We start from the raw sequence: 14,185 nt of genomic DNA on the forward strand, positions 1-14,185 counted from the left end.
AGGGAGAGAGTGGGGAGGTTGATGTGGGCATCGGGCACCCGCACATGGAGCCCACTTCCAGTCTTCCAGGGTGCCGTGCGGCTGCAGAGGGAGCAGGAGCGGCCCCAGGATCCACACACCCGCTGACAGCGACAGAGAAGCTGAATGCAGACAACTCTGTACAGACCCACTTGGCACCTCTTAACTCCTGGCATGAAAGGAATTTTCCAAACTGGTTTTTATCTTACTTTTTTTTTTTTTAAATAAACTACTACTTGTAAGTTGCATTCCTCAAAACACCACTGTGACCTCCCCCCGCACACCCCACCACCCCATGAAGGCAACAACGACAACCAACAAGAGGAAAGATCATTCCAGGATGGCACGGCTGCACTGGCTTCGAGGGATCTAGAGGGGTGAGAGGATCTGGACTCGAGGACAATGCTCTGTCAGTCATTAAGGAGGCTCTGCACACACGAGACCCAGGCTGAGGGCCGGGGCAGGGGCACCATCACCAGGGCAACGCCACCAGCCGAGAGACCGCCAGGGCTGAGCGGACCGGCGGAGTGCCGGCAGGCCCGTTCCACAGCGTCCCTTTCCCATGGCCCCTTTCTCCAGGGCTGGGCCGGAGGTGAGCCTCCTAAAGTCACTGCCCCTGGGGCTGGGTCAAGGACCGGTCAAAGGATAATACAGCTTTTCCTGTAACATTCTAATTTTTCAAAAAAAGAGAGAAGTCAAGTAACGTATTACATAATTTTAAACTAAGCTTTAAAAGGGCGGCTGTCTGGTCTAGACACAGCTGTGGGAGATTTGTTGGAGCCTCTCCTGCCCTGTGAGGAGGGGCTGCAGGCGGGCGGCCTTGCGGGTGTCCCCCAGGCCTGCAGGCCCAGGGCCTGAAGCTGCAGCCTCCGGAGTGCCCACCCGGACGCCTGTGCCTGCCCAAGCCCGCCTACTTGCCATTCTGTCCTCAAATGTCTTGACCATGATGCCATCAGGCAGTGAGGTGGCCAGCAGTGCCATCTCCTTCCGCACTGTGCTGAAGAACTTCTTGGCTTCTGGAGGCTGGAACTCAATTTTCTTAAAAGAGTGATTCGCTAGAGGGGGAAAGAGGGTGGTCAGTCCCTCAGGCGAGGCCTGGGAACGCCAACCGGAGGGGCAGCGGCGGCTGAATGTGCTCCCCAGACAGGTGGACAAAGCCCCCGCCTCCCCCGCCGCCCTCTCCTGGCACGGGGACTGGGGCCCACTCCAGGGACAAGGCGCCCTGGCCCTGGAGTGAGGCCAGACGAACTCACAGGGTGCGAACTCCAGCACCGAGAAGACCTCGCCCTTGGCGCTGGTGAATGTGACTCCAGGCTTGCCGCCGCACTGCTGGCAGAGCACCGGGGTCTCACTGGGCCACTCGGCCTTCACTGGCGACTGCCCCTCGGGCTTGTCCTCCTTGCGTTCCGTCTCCGGCACCGCCTCCATCTTCTCTTCCTCGGCGATGGCCACATTGTCCAGGGTCTTCTTGAGGTTCTCCTGCAGCTTCTTGATGTCATCTAAGAACTTCTTCTCCCGCGTGGGTTTCTCAGGCTCTGCCGTGGGGGAGGTGGGCGAGCCTGTCAGCAGCTGCTCCACCGTCATGTTCTTGAGGCTCTCCAGGATCTTGATGGCTTCCTTCAGCTCCCGGAAGCTCTTCGGGGGCCCGTCCTTGCCCGCCTTCTCCATCAGCCCAGCCACGGGGGCGGCCATGGCCACGGCCCCCTGGATGGCGGCCGTGGCGGCCTCCTCGCTGATCACCACACCCTTGTCCTCCTCTGGGGCTGCCGGCTGCTCGGCGGTGGGGATGGGGGGCTCCTCTATCTTGGGGTGCTCATCCTCCACCAGCCCATTGTCTGTCTCCCAGCTGTCACTGTCGTCTTCCCACTCGTCTGAGGATGCTCCACTGGTGCTGCCTTCCACTGAGTCGTAGTCCGACTCCTCGATCTCAGACTCGATGTTGTACAGGTGCTGAGGGGAGATGGGGCGCGGGCTGGTCAGAGGCCCTCTGCCAGGGACCCCGAGCCTCAGAGCTGACACTGACCGGGCGCCCTGAGGCCTCAGCAGCCCTGCCGCCCTTTCTCCCTTTCCTGCTCTGGCCTCGCGGTTGGGCCTCTGCGCTAGGTGGTCCCTAGGCCTCTGGGAGGCACCCCAGCCCAGCCCCTGGGTCCAGGGTACAGCAAATGCCAGTGCCAGCCTCCTCGTCACTGACCGCACTTGGTCCGCTGGACCGCGGCAGACTCTGTGACTCTGTTCCCGTTCCTGGAATGGCCTCCTAGACGAAGGGGGAGCCACCCCTTCGTCCATCCTGTACTGGCACAGGGAGAGGGGAGCTGGGGTGTGAGCATCAGATCAAACGAGGGGCACAGAAATGGAGCTGCGAAAGCCTGTCCATTCCTGCCCCCCGATCTGTGACAGTTTCCTAGAAGTGGTGGGGGAAGGCTGCTTCTTACAGGGCGCAACCTGTGCATTCTCAGCGCAGTGAAATAGGGATCCAGGTAGATCTGTGAGAACCTAGACATGCCTGGCAACCAGGAGCCTGCCAGGTGGGGCGGGACGGTTGGGCCCACTGCAGGCAGCCTCTCCGCTCTCCCGACTCTCATCCGGGGCTCTGGGTGTAACACTGCCCTTCCTTTCCCCAAGACCCTGCTCCCCAAAAGAAGATTCCTTTTCCAGGAAGGCCCTGAGCCCTTGGCCTGGCTGTCACAGTCTGGAGCTGAGCCATGGGCTCCCGGGGGTCTCACCTGGGGCAGGATGATGGTCTTTGAGTTGTCAGCCCACACCACCTCCACTTTGCTGCTGACATCCACGCGGGCTACCTGGCCTACCGATGGCTGCAGTGGAAACAGGACGGGGTCAGGGGCAGCTCTCCGAGAGTGAGGGCACAGGCAGGGCCGTGAGAATGGAAGCGGTGTGGGCGCCGGCCAGAGACCAACGTGAGTACTTGAGAGCACAGCCCTCTGGCTGAAACACCGCCAATATCGCTGTCCACTGAGCCTGGTCTCTCTGGATGCCCCCTGGATGAGGCTCCAGCCTTGGGGCTCTGGTACCCCTTTCTCCCCTGCCCAGAATCTGCCTGACCTCACCACATGTCCCCACTTGTTCCCTGGGGCCCAGCTCAGAGTCACCTCCCCAGGCCTCTCCTGTGCTCCTACGGCACCTGCCACCACGCTCACAGGACTGAGGACAGGGCTGGGCGCCCCTAAGAAACCACCCATGGAGCCCGGGGAGCAGCTGTGTAGACCGGCAGGCGGGCCCTACAGGGGGCGGGGCGGGGCGGGGCGGGGCCGGGCCCCTCCTTCGCGGGGCGGGGCGCCCTCTGGCGGCATCGACAGGTACTGCAGCGGCCGTGCAGGACGCCCTACCTCGTCCTCCTTGTGCGGGGCTCCGTCCTCAGCGTTACCGATTCGGATGACGATGTCAGTTGTGCGGAACCGGAAATCAGGGTGATCGGCGATGTCGTAGACGCTCACGTCTTCCTCCTCTCCGATCAGCTAGGGCGGGATGGGCGGTCGTGAGCCTGGGGGCTCTATGCCCAGCTCACCAAAGCCCACCCTGAAGGAGACACGGGGGCGGCCCCTGCTCACCTCCACGTCGTCACCGCTCGGCCGCAGCTTGAACCACTTCACCATGCACGTGCGGCCCACGTGGTCCCCAGACTGCACCACGCCATAGACAGCGGGGTCCGGACAGCTCTGGACTGTGGACCCAGAGCAGGCGAGGAGTGAGCTAAGGCACCCTGTTGGGGCCACCAGCTGCCCCCACAGCCGGCTGCAGGTAAAGCACAGGAGCCCAGGACCCACTGCTTCCCTGGCTTGGTCAGAGAAGGCCAGAAAGGCTGCCCCGTCCATAGCGGGAGCCACCTCCCAGGGGAGGCCTGATGCCAGACCTCCTGACCCTTCCTCCTGAGCCGCGCCCGGCACTACCTCGCTTGTCCACCACGAAGTCTCCGGGGCAGAACTCGTTGTTGTCCAGGTGGTGCACAGGGAAGAGGTCATTGGAGCGGATGTTGCACTCCACGGAGCCGTCCTGCCACATCACGTCCGCCGAGGTCATCGTGGTCACCACCTCCACAGCCACCCTGCAGGCGGGCCAGTGAGCAAAGGCCAGGGATGCTCCCTCCCCACGTGCCCTCCCTGTGGGCTTGGCAACTTGGAACTCAGCTTCAGGCAGGAGGGAGGAAACAGCGCTGCTCCCCTGCAGTCTCCATGCCCAGCATCTTCCAGAGAATCCCTCAACCCTGGTCTCACCCTCTCCCGTTCTCAGATCCTTCCATCCCACCTGGCCGACCCCAGGCACCCCTGAGCCCGCATGGGGCTTCATACCACATGTGCACCCATGAGCCCGCCTGCGTGCAGGTGCCAGGGAACGGTCTCGGGCTAGACACCCAGCCAGGAAAGAGGGTGCCCCTGAGTCTACCTGTCCCCCGGCTTGAAGTCGCGTGTGATTTTATTCTTCTTCCTCTTGTGTTTCCTCTTTAAATTCTTTATTGACAAGGGGATGCTCTTCTTGCGACTCGTGCCGCTGCCGCTCTGGGAGGAGGTGGTGGAGCTGGCGGAGGAGGTCACCGAGCTGGTGTCGTCTGTGTCGTCGGCGGCCTCATCGTCCGCGTCCTGCTCGGCCGAGTGCAGCCTGTCGTCCCCACCCTCCTTCAGCAGGAAGGGGGGCAGCTGCTCACCCGCCTCGTGGGCCTCCTCTGGGCCCTCGTCCTGCATCTCCACTGGGCTGGAGGACCCATCGGGCGTCTCCTCGGGGCTGGCGGAGCCCGTTTCGCTCTTGGCTTTGGCCGCCCCCTTCTTGCCTGCGTCCTCCATGGAATGGTCCCTGGAGCACTGGACGTCCGGGGAGCAAGATGTGATCCTCACAAGCTGTTTCTTCAGGAGGCGCTTCACCTGCCGGCAGAGTGGGAGGGCGGGCGCCATGGAGAGCTGACTCCAGGCAGCTCGGTCGAGGGGTGACGGCTGTATACACCTAACTGGCCTGCAAGGGTCATCAGGGCTGCCCCCCAAGGCCTAAGGCACAGACCTTCCTGCTGTGGAAATGGCTCAAGGCCAGTTCCTCAAACGCCCGCCAAGCCCCAACCCCGAGGACATACCTTCTTGGCCACAGAGCCCTCCCCCTGGGCGCAGTGTTTTTCTGGACATTCACAGGCAATCTTGGCCGGCTCTACCTTGGCTGGGAAGACATACAGACAGCGCTCCCCAAGCTGCCGCTGAGCATGGTCAAAGCATCCGAGACGCTTCACCCTGGGAGGTGAGAGGGAGAGGGGAAAGGCAGACGCTAGGCGAGGGGGTCCTCGGCAAGCCCCCCGGCATCTGTGCCTGTGGCCCAGAGACTTGCTTGGGGACCACCTCTGGGGCTGCTGGAGCAGGGGGCGTGCTGGGGCCGCTCACCTGCCTAGGTTTTCCTGGGTGATGACAGAGGGTGGGGGGCTGACGCTGTCCGTGCCCCCTGGACAGAAGCTCTTGGTGATCCAGGTGACCTTCAGCTCTACAACCTGCACCTGGGGAGGTGGGCGGACAGGCCCGGTCAGCAGACTAACACCGCTCGCTCCCACAGCCGTCCTCCAGAGCGGGAGGCAGGTCTACATCGTAGTTCAGACCCTCCCAGAGGTCACGGAGGCCTCCTCCCTCCAGAAGGGCCCAGCGGACCTGCCACTGGCCACCTCCCTCCTTCGCTCAGCCCGGGCTCCCCGTCCTCAGAGCAGCCCCCTTCCAGGCGAGGCAGGCTGGGCAGGAGTGCCCGGGCCTCACTCCCTGCCACGCCTCCTCCTTACCTCTTCGACCACCACGCGGAACTTGCTCTTGGTGCTGAGCACCGGCTTGACGCCCGACAGCCACTGGACGCTGGAGAAGATCTTGGCAGGGCCAATGAGCACCTGGCCCGGGTAGAAGCCATAGGAATCATCGAAGAAGAGACCCTGCAGGATTGGGGGCCAGAGGAGGGTCCCTGTGAGTGCTGCCTCTTAGGGGGCGGGGGCAGCAGTGTCCACACCTGCCGTCCACCCCAGGCCTCCATGCTCCACACCACCTAAGACTGCAGAGTAGCACCTCTCAGACCTCAGATGCACACAAACCGCCAGGGGTTTTACTCGCTAAAAGGCACGGCTGGCCCATCCTGCTTACAACAAGCTCTCGGGCCACAACAACGCTGCTGGTCTGGGGGGACAAAGCTCTAAGAGCGGGGGTCCCCAAACCTGCTTGATCACACACACTCTCCTAGTATTACTTACACACTGTCATTCACCACTGCTCTAAAATGTCACATCACAGTAAAATACTGTGTACACTCCAAGAAAAAGGGAGATTTTAAAAGGATGAGATAAAAACTTAACAAAACGCAAAGAAAGTTCTACTGCTTCCTGCAAACACCCAAGCTTTTACACCTTCTGATACACACCCCCTCCTTCCAGGAAAGCACTGGCTGAGACCACTGGTCGCCCAGGGCCAGACCCCGGCTCTCTGCCGAGAAGCCCCTAAGCTCCCTCCTGCAGAGCCCAGGGCTGAGGAACAGGAGACGCGCCCCCCACCCGCGGCCCCCCAGGCTCCTGGGGTGGAGCCAACGTACAGAGTCGCTGACGTGCGGGCAGACGTCGTAGAGCTTGGCGCCATCCTCCGTGTTCATGGAGCACCTGCAATAGGGGGCGGGGGCTTGGTGGGCACCGGACCCAGTCCCTGAGTCTCAGGGGAGGCGAGGCAGCCAGGACCCCGGAAGGAGCTGGTCAGTGTCCACAGGACTTGTGTGGAGGCGTCAGTGCCTCTGCAGGCCTTAAAATGGGTAATTCACCCTCCGCCCACACCTTAGTCCCTGCACTGGAACAAGGAACTCTCTAAAACAAACAGGACTCAGCCAGCAGATTTCAGCGTTCACCCCCTTAAAGTGCCTGAAGGAGAGCATCAGCCCCTCTTGGGGGTCCTATGTGATGACGAGGGTCTCCCCAAGCCAGGGTAGAGCGAAGACCAGGAACTGAGCCGGAGAATCCAGCCAGGCTGACAAGGAGACCAGCCCAGGGTCGGGCCCTGAGACGCAAGGCCTGCAGCCCCTGGCATGGCCCTCGGGGGACCTAGGACGCACCCCTGCCCCTTCCCCAGCGGCCCCGCCCTGCGAGGGCTCCTGTGTGGTGGGGAGACCGCACCTGGCGCCGTTGGACAGTTTCAGGATGATCTGGTTCTTCAGGTCGTAGACCTTGCCCAGCCAGCAGTCGTAGGCGATGTAGTCCCCGTACATGAAGGGCTGCAGACCAGACAGACAGGCGGTGAGAGACGACGGAGGACTCTGGTGTCCAGAACCCTCGTTCCTCTTGGCCCCACAGACGGCAGGAAGGCTCCATGTGGGTCGGACCTAGTAACTGTGCAGCAAGCTTCCCCCAAGAGTCCCCAGCTGCTCGCCCTCACAGGGGCAGAGGCTGGACGGCCTTCTGAGGACACAGGACACGTGAGTGGGAGTGAGCTGGGGTGGGTGGTTACACAGTAAAGTGATTTAAATAAACAGATAACTATATGGAGGATATCAAGAGCCAAGTCTCCCTGCTGGGGACAGCAGCCACTAACACAGGAAGGGGAAGAGAGAGGAGCTGGACTGGGGTCAGAGGGATCAAGACGGGCTCACACATCTGAATACGTACACAAGATGGGCACAGGCACATTTAGACGTGCGTGCTTATCCACCTACATACACATATAGACGTGTGCACTTATCCACCTAGATACACATACGTGGATTCCCTAGCGCTGCCCTGAATGGGGCCCAGGAGCAATCAGCACACCCAGTTTGCACTGAGACCATGGCTTTTGAAAGAAACTAGGGCTCGCTGAAGAAACGGCTGATTCTAGTCTGGATCAGAAATCAAACAATATGGAAAGTAAAGTGTTTTTTAAAAAAAATGGTGGAGACATGTCAAAAGAGCACAGATGCCAGCTTGAAGGGGTTCCTACTGGCCAAATCTGGGTGGGATCACTGAAGCAACAGAACAAGTAACGGATTACAACCAATGAATAAAACAGGACTCTCTGCATCTGATGTAAAAAATGAGGAAATAAATGGCACAGAAAGTACAGCTCTTCCATATGGTAGAATCCCAAACTCATAATAAAGCAGGCAGTGATGGTGTCATGAAATCACCATTTAGCAGCCATCAGGCTGCTGGCTGGGTCAGGTGGGAATTGTTAATGGAGGCTAAGGCTGGTGGATGGGAGTTGAGAACCACCAGTTTATTGACACAATCCCGGAATATCTCCCCACAAAACCAATATGATCGCTGGCCAAGGGGTGAAATCTGAGTTTGTTGGGAGGCAGCTCAGCAGAGCTCAACACGACTGGGGAGCAAAGAGAACGTCCCCACACTGCAGCCGAGGCACGTTCCGGGGCCAGGGAAGAGCTAAGCGGTATTTCTGGGGCAGTTCTGCCAGAAGCGCGGGGCCCGAGGCTGTCACGGGCACTGTCGGACGGCCCCATGCTCGGGGTCACCCAGGACAGGGAGACAAAGCAGGACTGGGAACTGCTCCAGCCTGGGGAGGTCAAAGCACTGACGACTGAGCGTGCGCTCCTGATGGAGGCCGGGTCAGAAGGGGAAAACAGAGATTGATGGAACAACTGAGTGGGTCTGTGGATGGACAGTAACGGGTCAAGGTCCCAATCTAGGGGTTTGAATGGTGGTTAAATAGGAGAGTGTTTCTGTTTTGGGAAAATATACACTTAGTACTCGGGGGCAGATAGAATCATATCTGTAGCTTGCTTTCAGAAGTTTCAGAAAAGCAGGGACTTCCCTGGCTGTGCAGTTAACACGTGGCCAAGGCAGGGAGGGGGGTACGGGATCGTTCCCTAGTCAGGGAACTAAGATCCCACACGCTGCATGGTGTGGCCAAAAAAAAAAAAAGGTTAAAAACAAAGTTTCAGAAAAGAGGAGAAAAGAGAGGCGGGGAGAGAGGGGTGGGTAAGAGGGAGAACAGGCAGGAGCCAGTGCTGACGCGGCACCAGGTGTGGCTCCCGAGGCTGCGGGAGACACGGCACCTACAACCTTCAGCAAGCTTGGAATCGGAAATGCATAAACTACTGGAAAAAATTGTTTCAAAAACGACGACACAAAGTCTTAGAAGAGAAAGGAAACCAGCCTTGTCTGCCAGAGACATAAAGCGCCACCTGACCTCAAGTCCGGATGGCTGACACGTGAGAAGCGCCACAAGCTGCAAGGAGAGGCTGAGCACTGGGCTTGGCCGCTCGACCTGGAAGATGCTGCGGAGAGAAGCAGAGCCCCGTGGGGGGAGGCCGGCAGGGGGCTCACCCAGATGTGCTGCAGGTCCTTGCTGTTGACGGGGTAGACGATGCAGTTGGTGCCGATGAGCTTGACGGCGCAGTCAATGTTCACGTCGATCACGGTGCCACACTGGCTGTCCTGCGGGCGAGAAGGCATCCAGGCCCAGGGAAGGTGCCCTGGGGGCCACCCCAGACCTGCCCCGACCTGCCCCAGGGCCATGCCCGCCGGGTGGGACGGGGACTCACAGTGGAGCGCATGTGCCGGACCACATCGCGGGGCACCACGGAGCGGTCCTCGAGCTTCAGCTGGAACAGAGAGCGGAGAGTGAGAGCTCGGCCTCCAGTCACAGGGGGTACGGCCTCCTCCCAGCTACCACCTCCTTAGTGCAGCAGCGCTTCACTACGTGCAGCCAAGCGCAAAAACCCCGAGTTCCCCGGGGCTTTCCCAAATCCCACACGCCCTTCCCCGGCACCTGGATCTGGGGACAGGACCGCACTCTGATCAGGGACAGACCAGGGGCAGCCTCCCCGGTCCACGGTGAAAGTCGAGCTCACTGGAGGGAACTGATCACACCGGAAAGGGTGGCTAAGCGACAGACCATGGAAAGCCTCACTTAAACGAGAGCAAAACATTCTGCTATGAGCGGAGTCCTGCCTCCGCCTCTGCCTGCCCTGCGCCCCTGCCGCTGAGTGCTGGGGAGGGTGGGCTGGAGGAGGAGCATGACGCAGGGCTGGAGGGCACCCCGAGGCAGCTATCAGCCGCACCACCTTCTAATCTGGGCTATCCTGCCCAGCCAGCTGGAGCCTGCTCCTTATCGACAGTCCCGAGGAGCACTGTAGGCTGATGAGTAACTCAGGACGCCAACCTCTGTGCACAGCAAGTGCTGACCCCTTCCCTCCATGACTGTCCCCCCACCTGCCCCTGGGCACAGGATCCCCACAACAGCCCGACGGTTCTCCACTGAGCCAGCCCACCTTCTGCACTGGCCCCCCAAGCCTGGGGAGGCTCCTCTGGGGTTCTTCACTGTATCCTGGGAACAGGGGGGCTCTGGGACTGCCCACCTCCCTAGCGCAGAACCTCCAAGACCCCAAACGAGGAGGGGGGAGGAGCTGTTCCCACAGACACCCAGCTGAAGACCCTCAGGGTTACTCTCGCCACTGCAGAACCTGGGGCCTGGAAAGGCGACCTCCATGAGGTGGCCTGAGGTACTGAAAAGGGAGACACTCAAGGTCACCGAAACCCCTGCATCCGTGCAATGTGACTTATGAAACAAGGAAAGCGGAAGCAACGGGCCTGCCACCAACAGGCGACCGAGATGCTCCCACAGGGAGCGAGCCCCGGGTTAGGCACAGCGGACCTTCGCCGGAGACGAGACGGCGCAGCAGCCCTTGGGGGCGCAGAAGGTTCACAAGGCGGTGAAAGCACAGACGGCCCCCGGGCGCCTGGCTCAGGGTCAGCGCTCAGCCAGCGCCCACTGGCTGGTGACCCCAAGTTCAGGCTCCGAGACCCCAGGAGGCTTCCAGGGGCCATGTGGAACTCTGCCAAGAAGGTACTGGAATGACGGTGCCGTTTTGCTAACTCAACCAACCTCCTGTCCTCTAACCCTCTGGGTCCAAATCCCCGGGTAGGACATGGTATTTTCAGTGTGCTGTCCCGCTCTATCTCAAACCTCTGCTCCCATTTTAGACTTCAAAAAGCCACAACTACAGGTCTTTCCAAGTTGCCATGGAAACCAGGAGTTGCAGCAAGGGGAAGCCCTCTAGGAGAGGGGCTGTGCTGCGAGGGGTGGGAGGCGACCCTGCATCTGGCCTTGAGGTACAGCAGCCCCACCTCACGTTGGGGTCGGTCCCTGAGAGCGTCCTGGGGAAAGGATGGGAGTGGCCCGGGGCGGACCCTGAGTCGGTACAGTCCCGGCAGGGACACGGCCCAGCCCTGCTGCCCCCGTGGGCGGAGGGGATGCTGAGGCTGTTGCTCGGAGGCCCAAGAAAGAATGCCACAGCTCATGAAAGCTGGCATCGTGGCCAGGCCAGGGGTGGGCTTTCTCCTTCCTCCCCTTGCGCAAGTGCTGCCAGGATGTGGGACAGGCAGGTCACAGAGTTCCCAGGGAGTGGAGGGCGGGTGCTGGGGAGCCAATGTGTCCACGGGTGGGGCTCTCCTGACCTGCACTCGGCCTCCTGCCAGAGCCAGACTCCCTTCCACCGTGAAGCCGGGTCTCCAGATTCTAATGCTGCAGGACAATGACAATGACACAGTGCGTGCCGAGTGGGAGTGGCAGGGATGGCAGGGAGGAGCGCGGGGCGCCGGGGCCACGATTCTGTCCACGTGCCCTCCCCTGGGAATCCCAGAAGAAGAGCACAAAATACCCGGGAGGGCAGGATGACTCGCCAGGCTCTCCTCTCCGCTCCACAGCATTGCCTCCTGGGCGCCCGCGTGCCCCCACACCAGGCACGGCTCTCTGCACATCTGCTGGGCGCCGCCCACGGACCAGGCCTTCCCCTCGCCCTCCTCACCTCTGCCTGCCCGGGGCACGAGCTCCCGGCATCTCACAGTCTCTGGAAGGAACCCCTGCTCTGGAGGCCTCTCCTCACAGCGACAGCACACCTGGTGTGTGTCACGCTCCACACGCACGCGGTCTCCAAGCAGTTCACGTGTTTCAACCTGAGAAATCCTCCACAACTGCGTGGAACCAGTACACCATCCTGGCCTTCAGAAAAGGAGACTGGGATGAAGAGCAGATGAAGTCACGTGGGCAGGGGCACACAGCTCCTAAGTGATGCAGCCTGGACTTGAACTCAGGCAGTCCAGCTCAAGTCCATTCTCTTAACCACAGAAAAAGCTCCTCCCTTCCCAGAGCTGTAGAGACAAGAACGGAGCAGACCGCATTTCTGGCAGCTCCATGCACTCTGCAAGACAGCAATCCTTGTCCTGGTTGTAAAAGCAGTAACTGCTCTGTTCATTTCTGGAGCACATGGCAGGCAGCTGTCGTGGCTTCAGCTGGTGGACGTCATGAGGGCCCCCGAGCACCCGCCAAGGCCAAGGCCACAGGTGGGAGAAGCCTCCTGGTCTCTCTCAGCAGAGCACCCTCTGCTCCTCCCGCCCTCCAGAGATCCAGTACCCACCACAGGTGCTGGACACTGGGCCGACACCAGGGGGGCACTGCGCCTGCTCCAGGAAACGGCCAGGTTCACAGGGAGACTAAGCCAGACACAGTCTCATTCTTTGTTCGGTGCACTCTGATGTAGTTTTTATCATGATCAGCTTTAGAATTCTGAACAAGCTCTGAGGTGGTCAACTATGGTTTAACATTTCTGGAGGAGAGTTGTAGCTGTTGGAGGTTTCTGAACAGAAAAAAAAAGACAACACAACACACCAAAATAACACAGTGTCTGAGTGAAGAGGGGCTACCGGTGGTTTCTAAAACGAACGTGCATTACTTTGGAAAGACTGAGGGGCAGGAGGAGAAGACAGCGACAGAGGATGAGATGGCTGGATGGCACCACCGATTCAATGGACATGAACTTGGGCAAACTCCAGGAGATGGTGGGGGCCAGGAAGGCCTGGCGCGCTGCAGTCCGTGGGGTTGCAAAGGGTCGGCTACAACTTGGCGACTGAACAACCGCAACAGCAGCTGGTTTACAATCCTGTGTTAGTTTCAAGTGTATAGCATGGAGATTTGTTTCTGTGAGTTTTTTTCTTGGTACATTTATTATAGCTTATTATAAGATCCTGGGTATAATAATTAATTCCCTGTGCTTAGACACTTTTGGGACATGTCTGAGGGATGTGCCTGGTGGAATCCAAGAACACATGTCCTTTGCCTCCACTGCCTCCTCTGGAAACGAGTAGCAAACAACATGCCCACCACCCAGGGGGAGCGGGGAATTCCTGCACCTTTGGGGGTGGGGGAGCCAGGCTTCAGGAGAACAGGCACTGCTGAGACAGGTCCTGCTCTGACTCAGCTTCCATTCAGTGAAGCACAGGAAGAATTACTCGCGCGCGCACACACACACACACACACCCACCCACACACACACACCCACCCACCAGGTAGTGCCATAGGCCGTACAGAAAATCAAGGCACTACCAGGCAATGTATGCGGGAGTGACTGGAAGTGGGAGGTGAGCACGAGTGAGTTATTTTAAGTGGGTGCTCAGGAAAGACCATTCCAAAGTGACATGTGACCAGAGGTCTGGGTGTATTAAGGGAGGGAGCTTGCCAAGCAGACAAGAGAGCCGCCCCAAAGACCCGGGAGCCTGTGCCTGGAGTGTTCAATGGCCAGCAGAGGCTGTGACAGCAGCAGTGAGCAGGAGGCGAGGCCGGGTGTCTCAGGCCTCAGAGAAAGCACCGGGGAAGGACCCGAGAGTCCACCCTGAGTGAGGCAGAAGCTCCTGCAGCTCTCTGTGGCGGGGCATGCTGGGAGAATCACCTGGCGATTGGGCAGAGAAGATGCTGCAGAGCAGGCAGTGGGACCAGGCAGCCCAGAGTTCTCAACTGCGCAACTGTTCCCCCAAGAGGACACATGCAATGTCTGTGGACACCTGGCTGTCAAGGCTGGGGGAAGGGGCTCCTGGTGGGTGGAGGCCAGGGATGCTGTTAAAACATCCAACAAACCACAGGACAGCCCACGGCGGAGAATGATCAGCCAAAGCATCACCGGTGTGGAGGCTGAGGAGCCCCGAGGCTGCTCCCAGGTGAGCCCAGCGGTGTGGACACCAGAGGTGGGTTAAGGGATCGCCCTCTGGCTGCTTCCTGAGATCAGAACTGACGGGGAGCTTCAAGCCGGAAAGCAATGTAGCGGCACAGGAGGGAGTGGGGACCCCGCGTGGGGGACGGCCACCTGCAGGGAGGCTGCACACGTCCATCCCGCCCCTTTCTAGGCTCCCAAGGGCTCTGCCCCTTGCCCCACGGGCCGCCCAAGGCGCACACAGCTCCCC

General features: G+C 60.1%; 1 protein-coding gene across 2 annotated transcripts in view; it reads right to left on the minus strand.

Annotated features, from left to right (window-relative positions):
- The window catches only part of UBE2O (ubiquitin conjugating enzyme E2 O), a 49,245-nt gene that overhangs the window by 2,633 nt on the left and 32,427 nt on the right, over positions 1–14,185 (minus strand). Inside the window, exons 2-15 of one of the 2 annotated variants that reach the window (XM_086356265.1) lie at positions 9,496–9,555; positions 9,278–9,388; positions 7,133–7,230; positions 6,565–6,628; positions 5,774–5,917; positions 5,391–5,500; positions 5,093–5,243; positions 4,417–4,889; positions 3,924–4,078; positions 3,585–3,697; positions 3,363–3,491; positions 2,742–2,831; positions 1,272–1,968; positions 937–1,073 (exon numbers count right to left, since the gene is read on the minus strand). In XM_086356265.1, the coding sequence (XP_086212391.1) occupies positions 937–1,073; positions 1,272–1,968; positions 2,742–2,831; positions 3,363–3,491; positions 3,585–3,697; positions 3,924–4,078; positions 4,417–4,889; positions 5,093–5,243; positions 5,391–5,500; positions 5,774–5,917; positions 6,565–6,628; positions 7,133–7,230; positions 9,278–9,388; positions 9,496–9,555 (2,532 nt within the window). The remainder of the gene's footprint in view (positions 1–936; positions 1,074–1,271; positions 1,969–2,741; positions 2,832–3,362; positions 3,492–3,584; positions 3,698–3,923; positions 4,079–4,416; positions 4,890–5,092; positions 5,244–5,390; positions 5,501–5,773; positions 5,918–6,564; positions 6,629–7,132; positions 7,231–9,277; positions 9,389–9,495; positions 9,556–14,185) is intronic. The other variant, XM_086356266.1, reaches the window with a different exon arrangement.

The sequence above is a fragment of the Bos grunniens genome, chromosome 19 (genome assembly GCF_055505025.1).
Source record: "Bos grunniens cultivar Pamir isolate PY7600 chromosome 19, Bosgru_T2T1.0, whole genome shotgun sequence".
NCBI classification, from domain to species: domain Eukaryota; kingdom Metazoa; phylum Chordata; class Mammalia; order Artiodactyla; family Bovidae; genus Bos; species Bos grunniens.